The following is a 21,164-nucleotide window of genomic DNA, read 5'->3' as shown; positions in this document are numbered from 1 at the left end:
GATGGTTTCTAATGTCCTTCAGTGCTTCCCTGTTACAGCCTTGCTCGTCATCTCCATCTCTTAATTTATTTCCAGACCCCCCACGACCCCTCCTTCATTTAGAAGACTTGACAACAATGCTTTTAGTCAGAGAGCCAGGTATTACTTCAGTGATGACCTCTCCGTCAGGAACAAGACTGTCTCTAAACCCTGGCAGTTCTGTCCTCATAGGTAAGTCTGGATCCTTACAATTTAAATAGAAAGAGAGAGACAAAGACAGAGAAAGAGAGAAAAGGAGAGGCAGGGAATATGTCAAATTCAGATCCAGCCATTCATCTGAGAGGTGTTGAGATCTGGGAAGCCGATTCAGCCCATTATAGATTGGGGGCTATTTGAAAATGTTTGCTCTGGACTCAGGTTTGAAATGTTAGCAATCATTAACAAGCCAGGTTTATGGTTACTGTTATGCTGGAAAGCCCCAAAAATCATAAGGGCTTCTTGGTGCTGGACATTCTAGTAAGAAATCATTCCTACTCTCTGAGGAGTTTACAGTCAAGGCAAGATACAGCCAATGCATGAAACAAACAGGGTGGTTGGAAAAGGTAAGACAACATTAGCAGTATACTCAGAGCACTGACAAGAAGTCATGATTTGTCACATGATCAAGCCCCTCAAGTACTCTACAGCTATGCCCCACAGAGCACTTACAAGTGCCCAATTTATGTGACAATCTGAACCATCATTGCATGAGGGTTTCAGTGAAGGTGCTCCAAAGTGGAGCACCTTCATTAACTTGTGTCAACATGCACAGGGAGAAGGGTTAGGTTGATACAGCCCAATCCACTCGCCCACCTGCCCACGCAGGCTAGCCAAACCACAGACCAAGCTCCGTCCCCACCCCCCACCTTCTAAAAACAGCACCAGAGCTGCAAAGGGGTAAGGGGGGCAGGGGAAGGGGAGAGTGGCTGCACACATGCAGCCACTCCAAACTGGAACTCCAATCCCTCAACCTCCCAGACCCAACAGCGAACATTGGTTGGGTCTGAGGGATCACTGTAACTCATGGCACTTCCTACAAAGTGCCATGAGTTACAGTAGGGAGTGTACATCTGTCAGCATCCTCAGATGTCAGCTGTAATTCTATCTTTTTTCCTTTCTACCTGTTTACAGGTGTTCCTTCTTTCTGGAATATTCCTTTTTGTCTTGTATGACTTCCACCAGAGATTTATCTATTTCTCTAGACCAATTTTATCCTTGCAAGCCATTTGTTTCACTCTTCTTAATCATACGTTCACAGCAGTCAAAGTGTATGAAAATTTTATACACAAGCAGTTCTAAATGAGATGTTCTTCATTTCCATCCTGAGTTTCTGTTTTCTCTTTGCACTCCAAGCTATACTGTATAATGTAAAGTGTTTTCAGTAGGCCTATGCGAATAGGCAACTATTCAATTTGGATTCGGCCGATTCAGATTCAGCTGATTTGATTTGGAGATTCAAATCTTTTTTTTTTCTGATTCAATTCAGTCAAATCGATTCGGAGCCGCTTCAGAGAGCTTCGGAGATTCAGCCATAGGGTACAATAGGGAATCAATGGAACATCTATAACTTTGTTGTTGTTTGACTGATTTGGATGACACTTGCAGGGGTGGTAGCCTCTTCTGAGGGCATGAAGCCTGCCAAGTTTGAAGGTGATAGGTGCAGGGGTTTCTGGGAAACTGTACCTCAAACTGCTGACAAGCAAAACTCCTGACATAGGTGATGCTGTGTGTGTCTTAAGGCACAGGGGGGTGAAAACTGGAGGCCTGCTGCAGCCACAAAGCCTGCCAGCTGTCAAAGAGATAGGTGCAGGGGGAGTCTGGGTTCTGGGGCCCTGCCCCTCTGGCCACAGGCAGGCAAAACTCAGGACATGGGTGCTTGTGGGACTGTGTGTACACCTATCTCCTTGAAACTTGGCAGAATTTATGGCCCCAGCATGACCTACCAACCCTGCAGTTTTCACCATGCTGTGGCTTAACACATACATGTGACATGAGTTTTGCTTTCAGGATTTTGAGGTGCAGTTTCCCAGAAGCCCCTGCACCTATCACCTTTAAACTTGGCAAGCTTCATGCCCTCAGCAGAAGCTACCACCCCTGCAAGTATTATCCAAATCAGCCAAAAAACAACAAAGTTATAGATATTTTATTGATTTCTGCAATATACCCTATGGCCAAATCTCTGAATTGCTAAATCTTTTCCGAACTGATTCGGAAAGCCTAAAGCTTCTAGCAGTTCAATTTGGATTCATAGATTTGGCCTCTGAATCATCCAAATCATCTCCAAATCCAAATCACGATCCAAAGTTTTGCATAGCCCTAGTTTTCAGGTCAATTGTGATTCTTATTTTTTGCTAATTTTCAAGGTCTTTTTATTTTTAAGTCCCCTTCCTGCCACTGTCCTTGAGTTCATATTTAATATTAGGCTCAGTCAGTCCATCAGCTTCTTTAGCATCCTTGCCATGCATATGACTCCTATTAGCAAGGTCATGCAGTATTTCAGAACTGTTTTTCAGCTTTGCAGGGATGAGATTATAAATCTTGAGAGGAGGATCTGTACGTTGTCTCAGTGCTTATTAGAATGGTTGTGTTTCCTTGTACAGGCCTCTGAAAGGTTCTTTGCTTGCACTTAAACAAAAACTCCCGAAGTTAAAATATTATACTTTTATTTGCTTTGGGTTTATTTTTCCCCAGTCCTGACATCTGTAATGGTTTCTAGTATGCAGCTCTGGATTCCATTTCTGTTTCTACTAAACCTGCAATAAAGAAACTGTTATAGGGGAAAATATATCTGAAGCTATTTACCATTCAGTAAATCATTTTAGGTAGGGTTTTATTGCACTTACATTTCCAGGGCTTGGTCACACTTCTTTTTCATCCACTGCTTCTTATATTTCCAAAGCAAAGTCTTTAGTGAGTTTAAACAAAGATTTGAGAGAGGTAATCACCGGCAATAAAATGTGTCTTGCATCTGTCTGTACAGATAACTCTATTATCTTCAATGAAGTTACATTACAGTGACTCTGATCCTGCATTACTGAAACCTAAGAAACACTTTTCTAATTAGACTGAGGATGAAATATCTAATCTAGCTGTTAGAAGTCACACAAATCCAAAAAAAATGCCTGAAGGCTAGTGGGTGATGCAATATGCCATTGCCAAAATTGTATACAAAGCATTCAGTACCACTATAAGGTATCCAAGCAATTACTGTCTGCAGTTGCACTAAATAGATTCCAACCTGCGTTCAGCTACAGGTAAGATAGGGATGTCCAAAAAAAAAGGTATAGTTAAAATTACTACAGTTTAGGATTGTAGCAGTGTGGATTAAAATAAAAGACCCCTTTAACTCCCAAATTCTCTCTCCCTGAAAACCTCTAATAGAACTTCTGCCTTTTATAACCTCTCCACACAGCCTCCTCACAGTCTCTCCCAATCTGCTGTTCAGCATGTCAATTTTAGTTGCCCTCTAGGCTATGGGCAATATGCTCTGCTAAGGCCTCTCATGCTCTGATTACTGTGTATGAGAGCCATCCTTTAATTGATAGTTGGAAGAGGTTCCAATGTTGGCATTGATTAGGAACTTGGCAGAAGCCAAACTAGACAAGAAAGACCAAGAGGATGTGGTGAGTTACAGAGATGCCATTTGATGATGGAAGAAACCACAGAGACTGGAGCCAAGGGTAGAGAGAGAGTGAGTAAAAATGGGGAAATTAGGGAAAGTATTGTATGTTGGGTAAGCAGAAAAGAATATTGAGGGGAAGAGTTACAAGAAAAGGGAAAAGAGGGAATTTGAAGCTCTTGGATAAATCCAAGTAAGTACCCAGGCTTCTAAAAATTTGAATTAAATGGGAACCTGTATTTTTGAGATTTTGCCAGCTGCATGATTTAAGAACAACTCCCTTGATCTGAAGGAGAAGAAAACACAGAATATGAGAAGACAAGCAGATTAAGTTTGCACATGGTGAACTTGCTTGCACATCAAGAATTTGTTTCTTAAGCAATGATTTAAAGGAGAATAACACAGCCTTCAGGCCACCGCATTTGTAACATAGCATTCTAGTGAGAAAGTGTGCCTCCTTCAGTATATTTGCAGCAACTGCATGCATTCATTTGGCATCCCAGCTCTATCTCTGCAGACCTCTCTGGAGTAAACCCCCGAAATTTGTGGGAAGAGGTTTGGGGCCAAAACATAGGTATCAGGCTTTCAGGACTGCATTTCACTAAAGGTTGCAGCAGCAGTCCCAGATTTGTGACTTGAGATGAATAAGCAGAGAAGGAGTTCATTTAGGACTTCACTTTATGACTTTTGGAGTCATTCATGCAATGCAGTGTTGTGTAATTGGGGCCCTAAACAACGTCTTTTTATAGTTTGAAGAAGCAAACCATCTCCAAGGATGAGAGGAAAATTGTTGCCATCATTATAGGTACCATAATGTAGTTAGCATATTCTACCTCTGTGTACATGTACTTCCACTGTAAGCCACCGTAAGATGGATCCTATGGTGCATTCTTCCACAGGACTATCTAACATTAGGAGGAAGATATTTTAGGAAACAGTGCCCAGGTAGTTCCTAACAATGAGCAGAAGTGTAAATTTGGTTTAGCGTCTTGAACAGTATCAGAATAGCAAAAAGTGTTACAAAACCTGAGAGAGAGACCATAAAGAAACTCAGTAAAGTACAGACAAGTCATGAATGATCTGCCCTCATGGTTTGGGCTAGGTTACAAAAATTAACAGCAGGGTCAAGAGGTAGCCTCAAAAACCAAGTTCAGGGTCCAGAGCCAGAAATCATAGTCAGACACTGTGTGTATGAGTCAAGAGAGCTGAGAGCTCTACAGAAACACTAAGGGCTGGACTGGAAACAGGACTGAATCTAAGGCTGATTGTTGAAACCTGACAAAAGGAGGAATTTCAGAGCAGGAGCTAAGGAACAAGGCTGTGGCAGGTTTCATGGCAAGTGGTAAGAGCAGGATTGAGAGACAACCCTAGTTGAGAATGGAGACTTAAAGCTAGAACCAGTCCAAGGTCTAAGACAAGAACAAGGAGACAAGGCTAGAAAGAAGAGCAAAATTCAGCATAATTGTAGACTTATGAAGCACTGACTAACCAACCCTCTGCTGGGGAGTGCTGGGTTTATATCTTACAGGGTGCATCTACACATGCAGTTAATGTACAGCAATAAACTCCAGCACATATAGTGCCAGAGTTTATTCCTCCCAGGTGTCATGTTTGAACATGCACTGAGGGCTGCAGCACACTGAGCCAAGTCAGACCAGCCCCAGCTGGCAGAGGATCCCCAGGGGTCAGCCTGCCAGCCCGGGGCTGCTCTGACCCAGCTCATTGTGCTGCAGAGGGGCTGGCTAAGGCAAAAGGGTGCTACAGTGTGGGGCTAGCCAGCAGGCAGTCCCCACATTGAAGCACCCTCCTGCCCTAGCCAGCTCTGTCAGCGTCTACACATGCATTGTTGTGGAGTAAAAAACTCTGCTGTAGGATAGCACTTGTACTAATGTGCAGCAGAGTTATTTAGTTTACTCCATCCTAATAGTACTGCCTGAGTAGATGCTGAGACATTTACTACAGAGCTAATTGGGCAACTGCAGTAAATGTCTCGTATAGACATGCCCATAGTATAGTAACCTACAGTCAATAAGGCACAACCATAACCAATCAGGTAGGGGTATTGTAAGCTGGGAGTATTGTAAGAAGTTTACTGTCTTACGCATAGTCAGCTGCTGAAATGATGCCAACAGTCCTGCATACAGGGTATTCGTGTACTTTGATTGATCATGGTCATCTTTTGCAGACCCCTTAAATATAGTCTGTAGACCCCCAGGGGTCCATGGACCACAGGTTGAAAACCTGTCTGTAGATAAGCTGAATTTTGACTGAGCGGGACTTTGAACCTCAAGTGATGTCTGTTAAAGTAGAAGGGTTTTTATTAAAAACATAACATATGCCATTCCTCTTTAATCAAGATACAGTAGTGTCTTCTGATCTAAGGACAGGAAAATACCATGGTTACTACATGTACTTGATGCGGTGAACTTGAATGCTTTGGCTTGTAGGCACACTGGAGTCTAAAGATGCAATGCAGATGAAAGATGTGATTATCTGTAACCCATGGGGGTAAGAGAGAGTACAAGAAGAATAAACATATTTCCAACACTTTTAAACCAGTATGATGATCCTTGGCATCTCTTTCATCATTTAAATACTTCCTTGCAAATTAGTTGCTTCTGTTGCATGGAAAATAAATGTGAAAAGATTTGATAAATGATTCCCTCAGGCTTCAACCCACCAGCCCCACATGTATTTCTCCTGATCTGAAAAAAACAATATTCCTGATGTATGGCAATTTTTTCAAACATATTACATACCTGAGGATACAAATAGTGAAAGAAGGGGAAGCACTGCAATAATACACACTGCACATAATAAACTTAATGTTTTAGATTGCATTTATAAGGGAGCCTCAGAAAGGGATGCTGCAGCTTTTTGGAATGAAGGAAAGAGAGTGAACTTAAAGAGAGACTGAAGCACAAGTAACATGTAAAAGAGCTGGGATCTTGAACAAGAGCAGTAAATCTAGCCGCTATTTACAACTGTGAGAATTTTAGGTATTACCTTGAAAAAGAGAAAAACCCAAAGAAAAGTTAGATATTTCACTACGTGTAGTGAAGATACCTAAGTCAGTGGCCTTGCACTGGTAGCTGCTTTTTCTGTTTGTGTGTAGTTGCCTTATGTATTTGAATTCACTCTACATGCAACATTTTGGTGCTACTGTTCTGAGTGAATGAATTTAATTTAAATCTGGGAGGGTAATGCTGACCCTAGAGAATGTTCAAAGACTATTGCTCTGAATAGCTAAAAGTGCAAGGAGAGGATGGACCAATTAGTAGGGCAGTAGCCAACCCCCAGGAGATCTGGGTTTCATTCCCTGCGGTGTCACAGATTGCCTGTATAACCTTGAATAATTCATTGTCTCTCTGTGTGCCTCCTTCTCCCATCTATAAAATAGGGTCAGTACTACTTGGCAACTTCACAACGCTGTGGAGAATCTATATCAAAATAATGCAAGATGTTGTCATAAAATGCCATATCATACAATTGGGATCTGCTCTTCATCTCCAGCTTGAGACTGAAAATCTTCAACAGGGTTCTGAATATGATCAATATATGTTCAATACAGTGAGCTTGAAAATAACAGACTCCGTAAATGTAGGAGATACTGAACAATAACATTAAAGTTAGATGGTAAAGCGTGCTTTTTATGAGCTGAAAAATACAGTCAACTGTGAAAAAGGAAATCCTACTGCTCCATATGTATTGTGCTCTCCCTCAGTGACTGCCATATCAAATTTGCTAAGTTCACAAGTCAGAACAAGATTTTACTAACTGCCAGCTCTGCAAGCACAGTCTTGGAAAACGAGCTCCTTTCTACTTTTATACCGTATCCCTAATGACTGTCGATTCAGAACTTAGCTGCCAATTTTACTGTTGGTTCAGGAAACGGAAGAGCTAGCTTACTTATATGCAGAATAAAAAGTTGTAAGTTATTTGGTGCTGATACTGTGGGGGGGAATTATTTTCCTTACTTAAGAAAACAGAATTTGCTTGAAAGATACAACAAGCCCAGTTTTCCCACAGCAGTATCTCACATGCATTTTCCATTAGTGTCACACACATGCTGTGTAGAAAGAACAGAACCCAGAAGGAAGAATTGCCACATGTACAATACTAGCCACTTTTCTAGCTATAACCACCATTTACAGACACATTTTCTTGAAACTGTATGAATATAACAGCCTAACTTAGATAAATTGAGATCTAGATTTGGAGGAACTCAGCATTCAGAGGTGTTTTAAATCTAGTAGTTGGGCTTATGTTTATTTCTTGTAATTTCTGCTTTGTAAATGTGGGATACATCTGAATTTCATGATAACGAAAAGATAAGGTTATTTGTGTAACCTTGTGTAAATATAAAGTTATTTGGTGTAATAAAAGATACCGTATCTGTCTATCATATCTAACTGATCTATTGGTCTAATAAAAACATGTAGTTATGGTGAAGGACACAGAAATAAAAATAACAACAACACCAAACAATGTTTGCTGGAGCATAATATGTTTCTAAATTTTCTTTTTTGCTACCCATAACTTGTTGCTAGTGTCAGCAGCTAGCTATGCTGCCTAGCTGTAGACAGCTCAGAAAATAACTTTCTCTATTCAGTTCTGCTAAAGGAGTTCAGGCTAGATTTGTGGCACAACAGTTTTGGCTAAAGTCTTTCCTACTCAAGTGAGGCAGCTAATGACGCTAATGTCACAAAACAGTCCACAACATCTATATGAGGTTAACCAACTCCTTTTCTTTGTCACTTGCGGGTTTTGATTGTAGCCATGTTGGTCTAAGGACTTAGGCAGACAAGAAAACATTGGTCTAATAAAATATTGGTCTAATAAAACAGTAGGTTTAATAAAATATATCACATTTGCCCAAATAACCCTGTCTGCCAATGTGGCTATAATCAATACCTTCCCCCTTCCCCCCCACAACTGAGCAATGAAGAAAAGGAGTTGCTTAGCATCTCTCTCCCCGCAGAGAGGTAATTCTGACACCTTTATTGCAAGTATAGGCTCCCAGTGATTACCACATCATTTGTCTTCAACAATGATGACAAAGTCAGAAGCAGACAGAAGCCACGCAGAGGCGCAGAACCCACAACCTACTGTTCTAGGGAAGATGGGTAACAGACAAACTGGCTTAATGGCACCACTAGGCTATAAAAAGCCCAACTCCTTCTGAAAGCCTCCTATTCTGGCCTATTATGTCTCTCATTCCTGTCTGTCCCATGTCACAACTTCAAGTAGAGAGGCTGATGCATGGTTCTCTTAGCACCTATAGCTTGGTGGACAATGCTCTTGCCTGGGCCCTGGGGGTCTTGGGTTTTAGTCTCTGCTTCCCCACAGCTCATTTTGCATTTTACCTTGCACTGTCTTTGGCTAAAAATAAAAATTATGACCTATGACATGTTGTTTTCTTAGGAAACTGTCACTGGACTACAGAGTCAGTTACCTCTTTACATTTGCTCATTTAGGCCCTGTCAGTCTTCTGCTCCCATCTAGCTCCAGATTGGCAAAGCCTGAGAGGGATAAGTGTTGCCAAGATGCATTCTGCATTTTATATTGTGACATTATTTGATAAATGGATAGGCTTCATCCTGGGTGCAGAAATCTGGATCTTGCACTTTCAAAATCACGATCTGAGAAACTATCATTCTTTTGGCTCCCGCTACAAGTCAAAACATCTTCCAGTCTTGTTGAATGCCCTAAGCATTACTATAGGATAAACAGAAGAGAACTTTCAGCTGGCCTTTCCAATACTGCAGGATTTCTGACCTTTAGTCTGTAGAACTTCTCCACTACATTCTTTGAAAAACCATACACCATCCTGTATAGGGACCAAAGCTGGTTGACTGCTGCCAGAACACCTCATTAGCCAGACAGAAGTTACACTGCAGCTTCTTTAGGAACACGCATCACAATTATTTACCTTGCTTCTTCAGAAATTTTTGGCCTGCTGGTGTCTCAGGACACAGCAGGTTTATATCAGCTTAATAAATGCAAAAAGGTCTTCACACTTCCACAGCAGCTATGACCTTCACAGTCCCCTCTGATAATCATTTCTGAGCAGTCACTCCTTCCTATGAGTTCCTATGAGCTGTTGCTGCCTCACAGGGTAGCTACTTGGAATATTGGTTCTTCTTCATCCCATTTTTACAAATATGTGTCTATATGATGGGTGCCATGATGATGGAACAGAGATAAGCTGAGAATATTTATTTTCAGTCTCTGCCATTCCGTGTACAGTATAGACATATGCAAGTGAACAGGTAATTCAGCATCCAGTTCCATCATCTGAGATTTTAGTTTCTGTGTTTGTACTTGTTAATTTGTTTTAGTCTGACTCTTAATAATTTTGAAGGACATAGCTCAGTGTCTAACGTTTTTATTTTCGGAATTATTGATATAAAACCCTTCATTTCCCAAGAGTTAGAAACCTCTTTGGCCTCTTAATGGGCCCAGCCTGTGGTTGTACATTTGAGAATTTTTAACAAGCTTTATGGGGCAGGGAACTTGTCTAAATCTACACTTTTGAAATACCATCTTAATTTATGTCACTATGTACGTGATTTCAAATAACAACAACATGATGGGTGGCATTGTGTAGCTAGCTGCTGTAGGTGCTTGAGGACTGTTTAAAACCCATGTCATGTTTAATAGAGTGGATTTTAACTGCTTCTTTGGAACTTTATTTTTTATTTTAGAATACCTGGATTTTTTTATTGTTATCACTGGCTTATATTAAGAACTTCTCAATACACAGCTTTACTCTGTTAATATGAATCCATGCTAACTTTGGGTATTTTTTCATGTAGTTAAGGAAAAATTATACTTGCATTCACACAGCTTGTTTCTTTTGAGGATCTCAAGGCTTCCAATACTCCCATAGAAGCTTTATTTTCCCCATGTTATGAAGGGGGAGAAAAATTACATAACTTGCCCAGGGTCACACAGCAATTATATTAGCTTAAATGACTATCTGTTGTTAAAGTGAAAACTATTTCCCCATGTAGATACAGCCTAAAATTTGTTCATAAAAGTTCCATCCCTTCAGGTAGTTTTTTATAATAGTTTTAAAATCTTTATGTGGATGATCTTAAAACAAAATCAAAGCAGTTTAGTGTAGCTGCACATTAAACAGCTTAGTTAAAACTGTCCAACAGGACAGAGAATTAAAGCAATGTCTCTTAAGGTTAACCTGGTCATTTTCACAACTCTGAGAAAGAAGAGAACAACTTTAGTCAATATAGCATTTTTTCCATGTACTAGATCCTAATCTCAGTTGCATTGGTGTAAATCCAGAGAAGTCCACTGAGGACAGCTGCATTATAGTTTATATATATAAGTTTATATATAAGTTTATACCAATGGAATTAATGTCAGCCTCAGGCTCACACATTTAAAATGGCCAAATGATTTATTTCGACTTTAGTTTAAGTCCATTAAGAAAGATGACCCTCAGCCTAAACCCTCGTACACTATATTTCAGGCTTACATGATGGGGTTTTAGCTCCTGAAATATAGAGGAATTATAATAGAAATGTTGACATAATTGAAATATTTCAATGTTGTCTGATGAAGATATAACTTTGAACCCTTACTGTTTTTACACCATGTATCATTGTCACATTTTTTTCCTGGAGAAAAATCAAATGCATTTAAGAGCAAGGTATTATTTTGCATTTTCTTTCCTAAGTCTGTCTCCTAGTCACCTTTGTGTATTTGAAGTGACAGCCAGTGATCTTTCTGTTGTTGCTTGGTTAGTTGTCTATCTGTGAAATGCAGTGTTAGAGAGATGCTTTCTGAACAGCAAAGTTGAGTGCATTTTGCAGTAAATGCTTTCAGGTGCCATGCAACACAAAGTTACTAAGCAGTTGGAATTCTTGCTGCTTTCAAACTCAGACTTTTCTATAAAGTAGTTCTAAAGCATGCATATCTCTTTGTTAGCTATATTGCTCTATGATAGATGGCAATGGACTGAAGCTATGTATTTATCCACCAGCAACTAGAGAAACACAAGAGAGGGGTCTGAAATGAATCCAGACAGTCCACCACCACTCCACCCTGAACTCTGAGATTGCTGGAATCTCAATCCAAATTTAGTATACAGGCATATCTTTTTAATCAGAAACATAGTCCAGTGAGCAGAGCATTGAGCTGGGACTGGAGACCTGAGTTGGCTGTGTGAACTTTAGCAAGATGCAGCACTCTGTGGTTGTATGTGGAGATAACGATACATACTTTCCTTTGTAAAACATTTTAAAATTAAAGGCTGAAGGTTACTAAACAGAAGGTTAGAAGCTTCTAAGCCCAAATTGGAACACCATTATCCTTATCTAAACTCTGCATTTGAGGTCCATAGGTAAAAAATATAAGAAATATCAGCTGAGGACTAGCGTGAGGTCAATACACACCTGTAAAGGCTGTTTGTTAGACAGGCACAAGAAGCTAAGGAAATTCCTGAGGTTTTTTATTTCCAATTATGTTTGACACCAGCTTGTTTGCCCTTGATATTCCCACCACTGCTTTCCATAGAATTCTGTTGGCTTAGACTTCTAAAAGGAACTCTGTATTTCCTTGCAATGACAAATGGCACCCCGGGTTTAGCTGGCTTGCATCTTTAGTCATTTGCTTCTGTTGTTCAGGGCTATAAGTGACATTATGACATAAGTCATTTTGTCTGCCCTTTGATTTGTTCTTTAGCTTTATCAGTACTGCTCTAGATTCTACCCTCTGTTGCAGCTGTGGAATGGGTTTATCCTGCTGTAACCAGGGGCAGAATTTAGTCTGCAGTGTTAATTTATTCATTCCTTTCATGTAATTATTGGCAGTGTGGTAGAACATTGGTGTCCCCTTGGTTGAGCTCTTATTATTGCTATCAAAATATGAACTTCCCTCCACGCCCACCACCAAAACGGTATAATTTATATTAGACATTCATTTGCATCTCCAAAAGGAGACTGTGCACATCTGTGAATCATACTCTGGCTTTGAGTCAATTCAAAGTCACAGTGGGCCTGGGAGGCAGGCTTAAAGGCAATATTTTCTTTCACTGGTTAGGAAGAGTTGATAGAGAAGGGCCTTTAGCTGCCAGAGTTCTCATTAGGCAGGCAACATTCCCAAATGCTGCTTCCCCTCATAAGAGTCATGGCATACTGAAGCCCCTTAATAACTACAGTGTCTGGAAGTAAAACCAGTTTCTCTTTCATATATTGTTCATCCCATTCCTGTTGCAGGTGTTGAGCATTGTAAGGATAAAACAGCAAATACTCATCTGTTGGGAGGAAATAGAACATAGGTGTTGGTAATCTGCATTAAATGGTATTAATATTATTCCTGGGAGGAGAAGGAGAAAGGAATGTTATGAGAGCAGATATTTTATTACAGTCTTGTTCTTGCTTAATATGTATAACACATTATCCAATAGTTTATGCACATGTACAAGTGGGATATGTCACCTGTGAAGAGTGATTGATGTTCGTGTCACTCACGCAGATGGGAAATATCCATTACATAGAAGCCTCATAAGGCCTAAGTAAGGTTTTTTCATTAGACATGGAAAAATTTAATAATTATTCGTTGGTAACACATATTGAAAGTATTGGATTCTGATTTTTTCCCCTGTTGTTGGCTACTAGCTATTCCCATATGCTACTATTTTATATTTATGTTTGGAAGAAAATAAAATATGCAGTAATGAGAAGAGCAATAATAAATATTTAAAAAAACCAGACGGTGCATCTAGAGCTCAACTGGAGATGGTTGTTAATATCAGCTGTTTCATGTTTGCTTTTTAACCTGTGGATGTTGATTTTGCAGATACATGCAATCAAACTGAATCCACTGCATCTCTTTGTCCATTATCACATTTACATGTTGAAGTTTGAGATTCCCCTCTGCAATTACTACAGAGAAAAACCTGTCTAGAAATTAGCAAATTACAAGAGGGAGCGGTAGCCACCCATAATTAAGATTGCCCAACATTTCCCATGTTATTTTTAGTTGTTGTTAACTTTAGCAAAATTTAACCATTTGGACTAAAATCTTCCATTACAGTTTTCTGCCTTGGACTGGTTCAGTTATTGATTTTTTAAAAAAAAAGGCCAGGAAAAAATACATCTGTGTTTAAAAAGGATATGTGGAATAAGACAAGATAAAGATGAGAGAAAAGTTGCTAGGAATCAGCAGAAAACTTACAAGAAATGGATTAAAGGACAGATCAGGAAGAAAAAATTGCCAGAACAAAATCTGAGGTGCCAAGGATATTGTTTAAATAACAAAAGTTTTGTAAAACAGATTATATATTAGGACTGTGTGAAGCTTCAGTCGCTGATTCGATTCGGTGGAGATTCGGCCCAATTTGGCAGCCGAATCTCCGAATCCAAACTAAATCAGGAGACCAATTAATCTCCGATTCGATTCAGAGAGATTTGGAGAAATTTGATGACTCAGACATAGACACAGCTTTATATGTTTTTTTTCTACATACCTCAAGGTAGCAGGCGGCTTGTGAATGCTGAGATGCTGGGGTGGATGGAGTGTCCCACAGGAGTGCTGGGGGCGGGGGAGGGGGTCCCCAGAGCACTTGGCAGCAGATCCAGAAGTTAACCAGAAGCACTTCCAGACCACTTCTGGGTCTGCAGCAGAGTGCACAGCCCCGCCCCCAGCTCAGTGAGTGGTGCCTCCTGGGTCTGGGGGGGCACCTGAGGCCCCTCCACAGCCGATCACTGGGTGTGGGGGTGTCCCCCGCATGCTTGGCAGCAGACCTGGAAGTGAACCAGAAGTATTTCCAGTCCAGTTCCAGGTCCACCACCAAGCACACGGGGGGGACCCCCCACGCTCCTGTGGGACACTCCCTCTGCCCCACCATCTCAGCATTCATACGCTATGACTGGTACCTCAATGTATGTAGAAAAAACATATAAAGCTATGTTTATGGCCGAATCACTGATTCTCCAAATCAGAATCGAAGTGGGACAGTGATCCAAATCAGCAAATTGAATCACTGTCCCCTGAATCGGGCCAAATCCAAATCCCACATTGCAAACCACTATTTTTATTTTATTTATATATATATGATAAGAACACAGGAAGAAGTGGGACTACAATGCAATAGGGACTGAGTAGAGAATAAAGATAATCTAAGTAGGTGCCAAAAACTAAGTGAATACTTTGCTAGTTTTTCAATGAGGCTAATGAAATTAAATGTGAGAGTCAAGTCATGGTAGCTAATGGGAAAGAGGGTCCAAAAAGAGAAATTGCTACAGTTATTGGGAAGAGAGAGCTCAAAGGGACATCAATATGAGTGCAAACATGCAGTATGTGGTGCCACAGGCCCATCTACTGCCACACATGCAGGCATTCCCACACTGCTAATTTGTAACGCCAGGGGGTGGGTGTTGACAATGGGAAATCCCAGTATCAAAAAAACCTGCAGCAGAAAAAAGTGGGGCGCTGCACATGGCAGCAGTATGCACTGCCTGAGACCAGATGCCAGCTGGCCAGAGCCACACTCTGGCTGTCAACCAGGCACTCTGCTGCTGGGTTGCCACTGCTGGACCTCTGGGGAGCTCCCAGGACCCCAGGTAAGGCTTCTGGAACCAGCCTCAGTACTGGCCGCAGTCTTCCCCCGCCTGCCCCCGCCCCGGGCAATATGCTGTATGCCAGAGTGAATGGGAAGCTGGATAAAATGCAAGAGATATTTACCAAAGATTCATTGCATGTGTCTAGATGAGCATGCATGTGTGTTTCCCAGGGCACAAATAGTGACACAGTTGTTCTGCTACTACTTGTCCCCAGGGGATGTCCCTGTATGCACGCTCTGGCATGTGGCAAGTTGCCCCAGGTGGGGTTGGGGAGGTTGGGGCCAGCACCTGGGCAGCCTTACCTTGGCTTTGCGGCCATCCCAGGGCTCTAGCGGTAGCGATCTGGGTACATGGAGCCTGGATGCATGGATCTCCTAGTGTCAAAAAAAACCTTTTGTGCTGCAAGTTAGAAGCACGGCCAATGTGTGCATATGTGGTGAGTTCAGTTTGTGGTGCTACAGATGGCTTTGCAGCACCGCAGACTGCACCTTCACACTCATCTGGATGTGCTGATTGTGTCAGACTAGTTCAAGTTCTTGTTATTTGGTAAGATAACTGGTTTTTTTAGAAACATAGGAAATGGTGTCCATCGAATCTGTCTGGATTTCAGTAAGAGCATTTGACACAGTGTGGGCATGTCTACACAAGATGCTTAACTGCACAGTAGCTTAATTTACTGCAAAGTCTCTACATGTGCACATGCTTACTACACAGTAAATCTCACTAATCCCAAATAAATTTGCTACCTGCAAGTGCAAGTAGCAAATTTACTTTCAATTAGTAATGATGCAGTAGCATTCATGTGACTGGGAGCAAATTTGCTCCTGGTTAGCTGTCCATGAGGGAGTGGGAAATTGCTCCCTGCCCCTGGGAGTTGCCTGCTTCTGGGACAGGCTTCACCACCAGAGCCTGGGTGGGGACTATGTCCCTCTGCCCCGGCAGCAGGGAACTCCAAGCCCCCTGCTTTGAAATTGCAATCGGGGAGCAGGGGGCTGGGAGATCCTTATCTCCCAGCACCACCTCCACAGTCATGGGGCTGGCACTGGGAGACCCTTATCTCCCAGCACCGGTCCCACAGCCACAGAGCTGGTGCTGGGAGATAAGAGACTCCCAGCACCAGCCCTGAAACCATGGAGCTGGTGCTGATATCCACCTGCTTTTAGGGCTTGGGAAGCCTGTTCCCGACCCAGCTCCACGAGCATAGAGCTGGTCAGGGAACAGGCTGGGGAGCTTGTTCCCCACCCAGCTCCACACTCACGGAACTGAGTGGGAAACAAGCTAGGGAGCTTATTCCCTGCCCAGCTCCGCACTCGGAGAGCTAAGTGATGAATAAACTCCCCAGCTTGTTCCCCACCCAGCTCTGCACTTGCCGACTTGAGCAGGGAAAAAACTCCCCAGCCTCCACCCATGTGCTGGGAACTGGGGCTGGGAACTGGTCAGGGGCAGGTCCCAGCCCTGTGCCCTAGGCGGGTGATCAAGGCATGGTGCTAAGAAAGTTACAGGGGTGAGGTAGGTCCCAACCCCCTGCCCTGATCTGCCTTTGGGACAGCTAGTAGTAAGCTAGCTGCTAGCTGCCCCACAGGCACATTGGGGCAGGGGGCTGGGACCTGTCCCTCCCCTGCAGCTCTTTCCAAGCCCCCTGCCCCTAATCAGGGAGCCAGGGCCAGGAGCTCCATGCTGCGGGGGCAGGGGAACATTGTCCCCACCCCAGCAGCAGGCAGCCCCAGGGGGCAGAGTATCTGTAATGTCCCAACCCCAGCCAGAAGACAGATGTCTCCCGGTCCAGTGCTCCCTTCCAGCCCTTGGGCTAGCACCCAGGGGGAGCCTAGAGCTCTCTATGGTGGCACCAGGGGCCCATTTCAGGGCCCCAGGAAGCAGGACCAGTTTGCTGCCATTAGCAACAAATCTTCTCCCTAGTCCCTGAATGTGTAGATGCCTGCCTGGGAGCATTTACTCACCAGTAAACTGATCCCAGATCAAATGCATGTGTAGATGTACCCTGTTACAATGAAAAGTATTAAGTTAAACATTAGTAGAAGAATTTTAAGGCAGGTAATGAAGTGGTTACTGGGGAAGTGACAATGGGTAGTTTTGAAAAAGAAAGTACAAGGCTGAAGGGAGGTCACTGGATGATTTAAACGGTGATTTTATATCTTTGCATGGAAGCTGTTGTGGAAATGCAGTAAGTTACTCGGGGGGGGGGGTTAACTGTTTTTCTATTGTTAAGACTGCCATTGTAAGCATTACTTAATCATTAGTGGTTGACAAAAAGAAGGGAAAATGAGATACCACATTTTATTGATATCAAAATACTAAGCTCTGCACTATGTGACTTATGGGAAATTTAACTTTCCTTTTGCTAGCAGATGGTTTAATTCTCTTCTTATTTTCTAGGTTGCCCAGTAGATGGTCATCCAGCCCCTAACATCACCTGGTTTTATGCTGGTCAACCCATCAGCATTGAACACCACATCTTAGCAGCTGGTCAGATTCTTCAGATATTAAATATCACTGACGGTTATCAGGGTGAATTCAGCTGCCTTGCACAAAATGAAGCTGGCTCACTGATGCAAAAAACATCTCTTATAATCCAAGGTAAAAATATGCTCAGGATGCTACTGTTAACCTGGTTTATCATCATTTTCAATGCCTTTACCCTGATGCCAAGAGTAGTAGTTGCAGTATTCAGTTGTTCTGGTGCTTTAGCCACTAAGGGTAAATTTGAAGACAGGTCTACTAAGGGCGCAGACAGAACAGCAGTTCACCTAAGTCATAACACTTTGCAGGAAGTGTTCTGAGCTACAATGATCCCCCAGACCAAACAGAAGTTCACTGTTGGATCAAGGGGGATTGGGGAATCCAGCTGCTGTCTGCAAGCCTGCAGCCAATTTTCCTTGCAAAAGCCCCTCCTCCCTCCCAGCCCAGGCTTTGTTTTCAGAATGGAAGGGGGAAAAGGGAGAAGAGGGAGCTCATTTTAGGGCCCCACAAGGGTGGCTCCAATCTACCCACCCTACCCTTCAGCACCAGATGAGGGTTGTCTCTATCCCAAAATATATTTTTGGATTGGAGACACTTTATTTGAAGTAAAATTATTTTGTGACCTCCTTTCATTTACTATGAGATTTTGATGTGCCCATGAGATTTATCAGGGGTACCAGTGATAAACCATGACAAAGCTACATGTTGTATTGCCAGGTTTGTTCTGAGAGGTTAATAATGAATACATGGCCTTGTAGGATAAGGCAATGCAGGGGAGTAGGGGTGATATTTTCTTTGTTTTAGAGTTCAGTAATATTTTCCATACTTCATGACTCCCTTTAATGAATCTCTTGAGGGTCATGAATCATCAGCTGAGAAACAGTGACCAAAGTTGTTGTTGTTAATATATTTATTTGAATTGGAATTTGAAAGCATCACTTTAGGTTGCTAACAGTCTACAGATTAATTTTACTAGTTGATCTTTTAATAGATTCATAGATGCTAGGGTTGGAAGGGATCTCAACAGATCATCAAGTCCAACCCCCTGCCTAGGCAGGAAAGAGTGCTGGGGTCAGATGACCCCATAATTGCATACTCCTTTTCCTCTTCAGAACTTGGTTTTTGGGTATCATTTGCCACTAAGTTTAAATTTAGATTTTAAATTAAGTTTTGCAAGTTAAGGGTAGCTTTGCAAAGGAGAGCATTAAATATCTTTGCAATCCTTGCAAAGCCAGCGGATCACGGCACTCAAGGGAGCCCACCCCGGCCCCAGCCCTGGTAAAATCTGTGGGCAAGGAAGGAGCCCCCCAGGGGGCACTTGCCTGCCTCTACACTAATGCCAGGAGCTTGGGGAATAAGCAGGAGGAGCTCATCCTCCTGCTCAGTGCAAACAATTACGATGTCATAGGGATCACGGAGACCTGGTGGGACTCCACCCATGACTGGACCACGGGTATAGATGGCTATGCCCTGTACAGGAGGGATCGTGTAGAGAAAAGGGGCGGGGGTGTAGCTCTCTATGTCAAGGAAAGCTACGCGTCCCTGCAAGCCGATATTGGTGACCAGGGTGGACAGCTGGAGACCTTCTGGGTTAAAATCCGTGGGGAACATGGCACAGGGGACACAATGGTGGGAGTCTACTACAGACCTCCCACCCAAAGTCCTGAGCTTGACCAGGAGTTTGCCCAGGAACTGGCTGAGGCAGCTTGCTCCAGGACCATGGTTGTCATGGGTGACTTCAATTACCCGGACATCTCGTGGGAGGATCGCTCAGCAAAATCTGAGCGGTCGCAGAGCTTCTTCTCGTGCGTGGATGACCTCTACCTGACTCAAGAAGTCTATGGGCCAATGAGAAGCAAAGCGCTGCTCGACCTGGTGCTGGCAACTGGGGATGACCTAGTCGGTGACCTAGTGATCGATGGGAAGCTGGGTGACAGCGACCACGAGCTGATCACCTTCACCATCCGCCGAAAAGCTGGCAAGTCGGTCAGCAACACAGAAGTCCTTGACTTCAGGAAAGCCGACTTTGACAAGCTCAGGAGGCTTGTCAGTGAGGCCCTAAGGGACTGTGACCACAGGGAGAGGGGAGTTCAAGAAGAGTGGTTGCTCCTCAAGGGAGCGATCCTCAATGCACAAACTAAGTCTATTCCATCTCGGAGGAAAGGCAGCAAGAGGGCACAGCAGCCCCCCTGGCTCTCCAGGGACCTAGCAGACCTCCTGAGGCTAAAAAGAAAGGCCTACAAAGGATGGAGGATGGGAGTCACCTCCAAGGAGGATTATTCTGCACTGGTCCGGTCCTGTAGGGAGCTGACCAGGAAAGCCAAGGCTGCAACTGAACTCCAGCTAGCTTTGAGCATCAAGGACAATAAAAAGTCCTTTTTCAGATATGTGGGGAGCCGGAGGAAAAGCAGGGGCAACGTTGGACCCCTGCTGAACCAGATGGGGCAACTGACAACTGATGCCCAGGAAAAAGCCAACCTATTAAATAGGTACTTTGCGTCAGTCTTTCATCAGCCCCATGGGACGCCCATGCCCGCTACAGGGCCGGGAAGTCCAGGTGAGGGTGATATCCTGCCCTCCATTAATGCTGACTTCGTGAAGGAACATCTTGAGAAGCTGGATACCTTCAGGTCAGCCAGCCCTGACAATCTTCACCCCAGGGTACTCAAGGAGCTGGCAAGCATCATAGCCCAGCCTCTAGCGCAGATCTTTGAAAACTCTTGGCGCTCTGGTGTAGTGCCCGAAGACTGGAAGAAGGCCAATGTGGTGCCTATCTTCAAGAAAGGGAGGAAAGTGGATCCGGCTAACTATAGGCCCATCAGCCTGACTTCTATCCCGGGGAAGATCTTAGAAAAGTTTATTAAGGAGGCCATCCTTAATGGACTGGCCGATGCCAACATCGTAAGGGATAGCCAGCACGGGTTTGTTGCGGGTAGGTCTTGCTTGACCAATCTCATTTCCTTCTACGACCAGGTGACCTATCACCTGGACAAGGGAGATGAGATTGATGTCATATATCTTGACTTCAAAAAAGCCTTCGATCTGGTGTCCCATGATCATCTCTTGGAGAAACTGGCCAATTGTCGCCTTGGGTCCTCCGCGATCCACTGGCTGGAAAATTGGCTCCGGGGTCGGACCCAGAGGGTAGTAATTGATGGAAGTCACTCATCGTGGTGTCCAGTGACCAGTGGGGTTCCCCAGGGCTCTGTCCTTGGACCCATACTGTTCAACATCTTCATTAATGATGTGGACACTGGAGTCAGAAGCGGACTGGCCAAGTTCGCAGATGACACCAAACTTTGGGGCAAAGCATCCACACCAGAAGACAGGCGGGTGATCCAGGCTGACCTGGACAGTCTCAGCAAGTGGGCGGACGAGAATCTGATGGTGTTCAATGCCGATAAATGCAAGGTTCTCCACCTTGGGAAAAAAAACCCGCAGCATCCTTATAGGCTCGGCAG

General features: G+C 43.3%; 1 protein-coding gene across 1 annotated transcript in view; it reads left to right on the top strand.

Moving 5' to 3' along the window:
* Positions 1-21,164, top strand: part of LOC132249476 (ADAMTS-like protein 1) — a 62,760-nt gene that overhangs the window by 24,947 nt on the left and 16,649 nt on the right. The window contains exons 5-6 of the mRNA XM_059724688.1: positions 76-210; positions 17,620-17,820. Coding sequence (XP_059580671.1) covers positions 76-210; positions 17,620-17,820 — 336 coding nt within the window. The remainder of the gene's footprint in view (positions 1-75; positions 211-17,619; positions 17,821-21,164) is intronic.

This window comes from Alligator mississippiensis, chromosome 3 (assembly GCF_030867095.1).
Source record: "Alligator mississippiensis isolate rAllMis1 chromosome 3, rAllMis1, whole genome shotgun sequence".
NCBI classification, from domain to species: Eukaryota; Metazoa; Chordata; order Crocodylia; family Alligatoridae; genus Alligator; species Alligator mississippiensis.
Note: the sequence above shows the minus strand (reverse complement) of the source record. Positions and strands in the feature narration are given on the sequence as shown.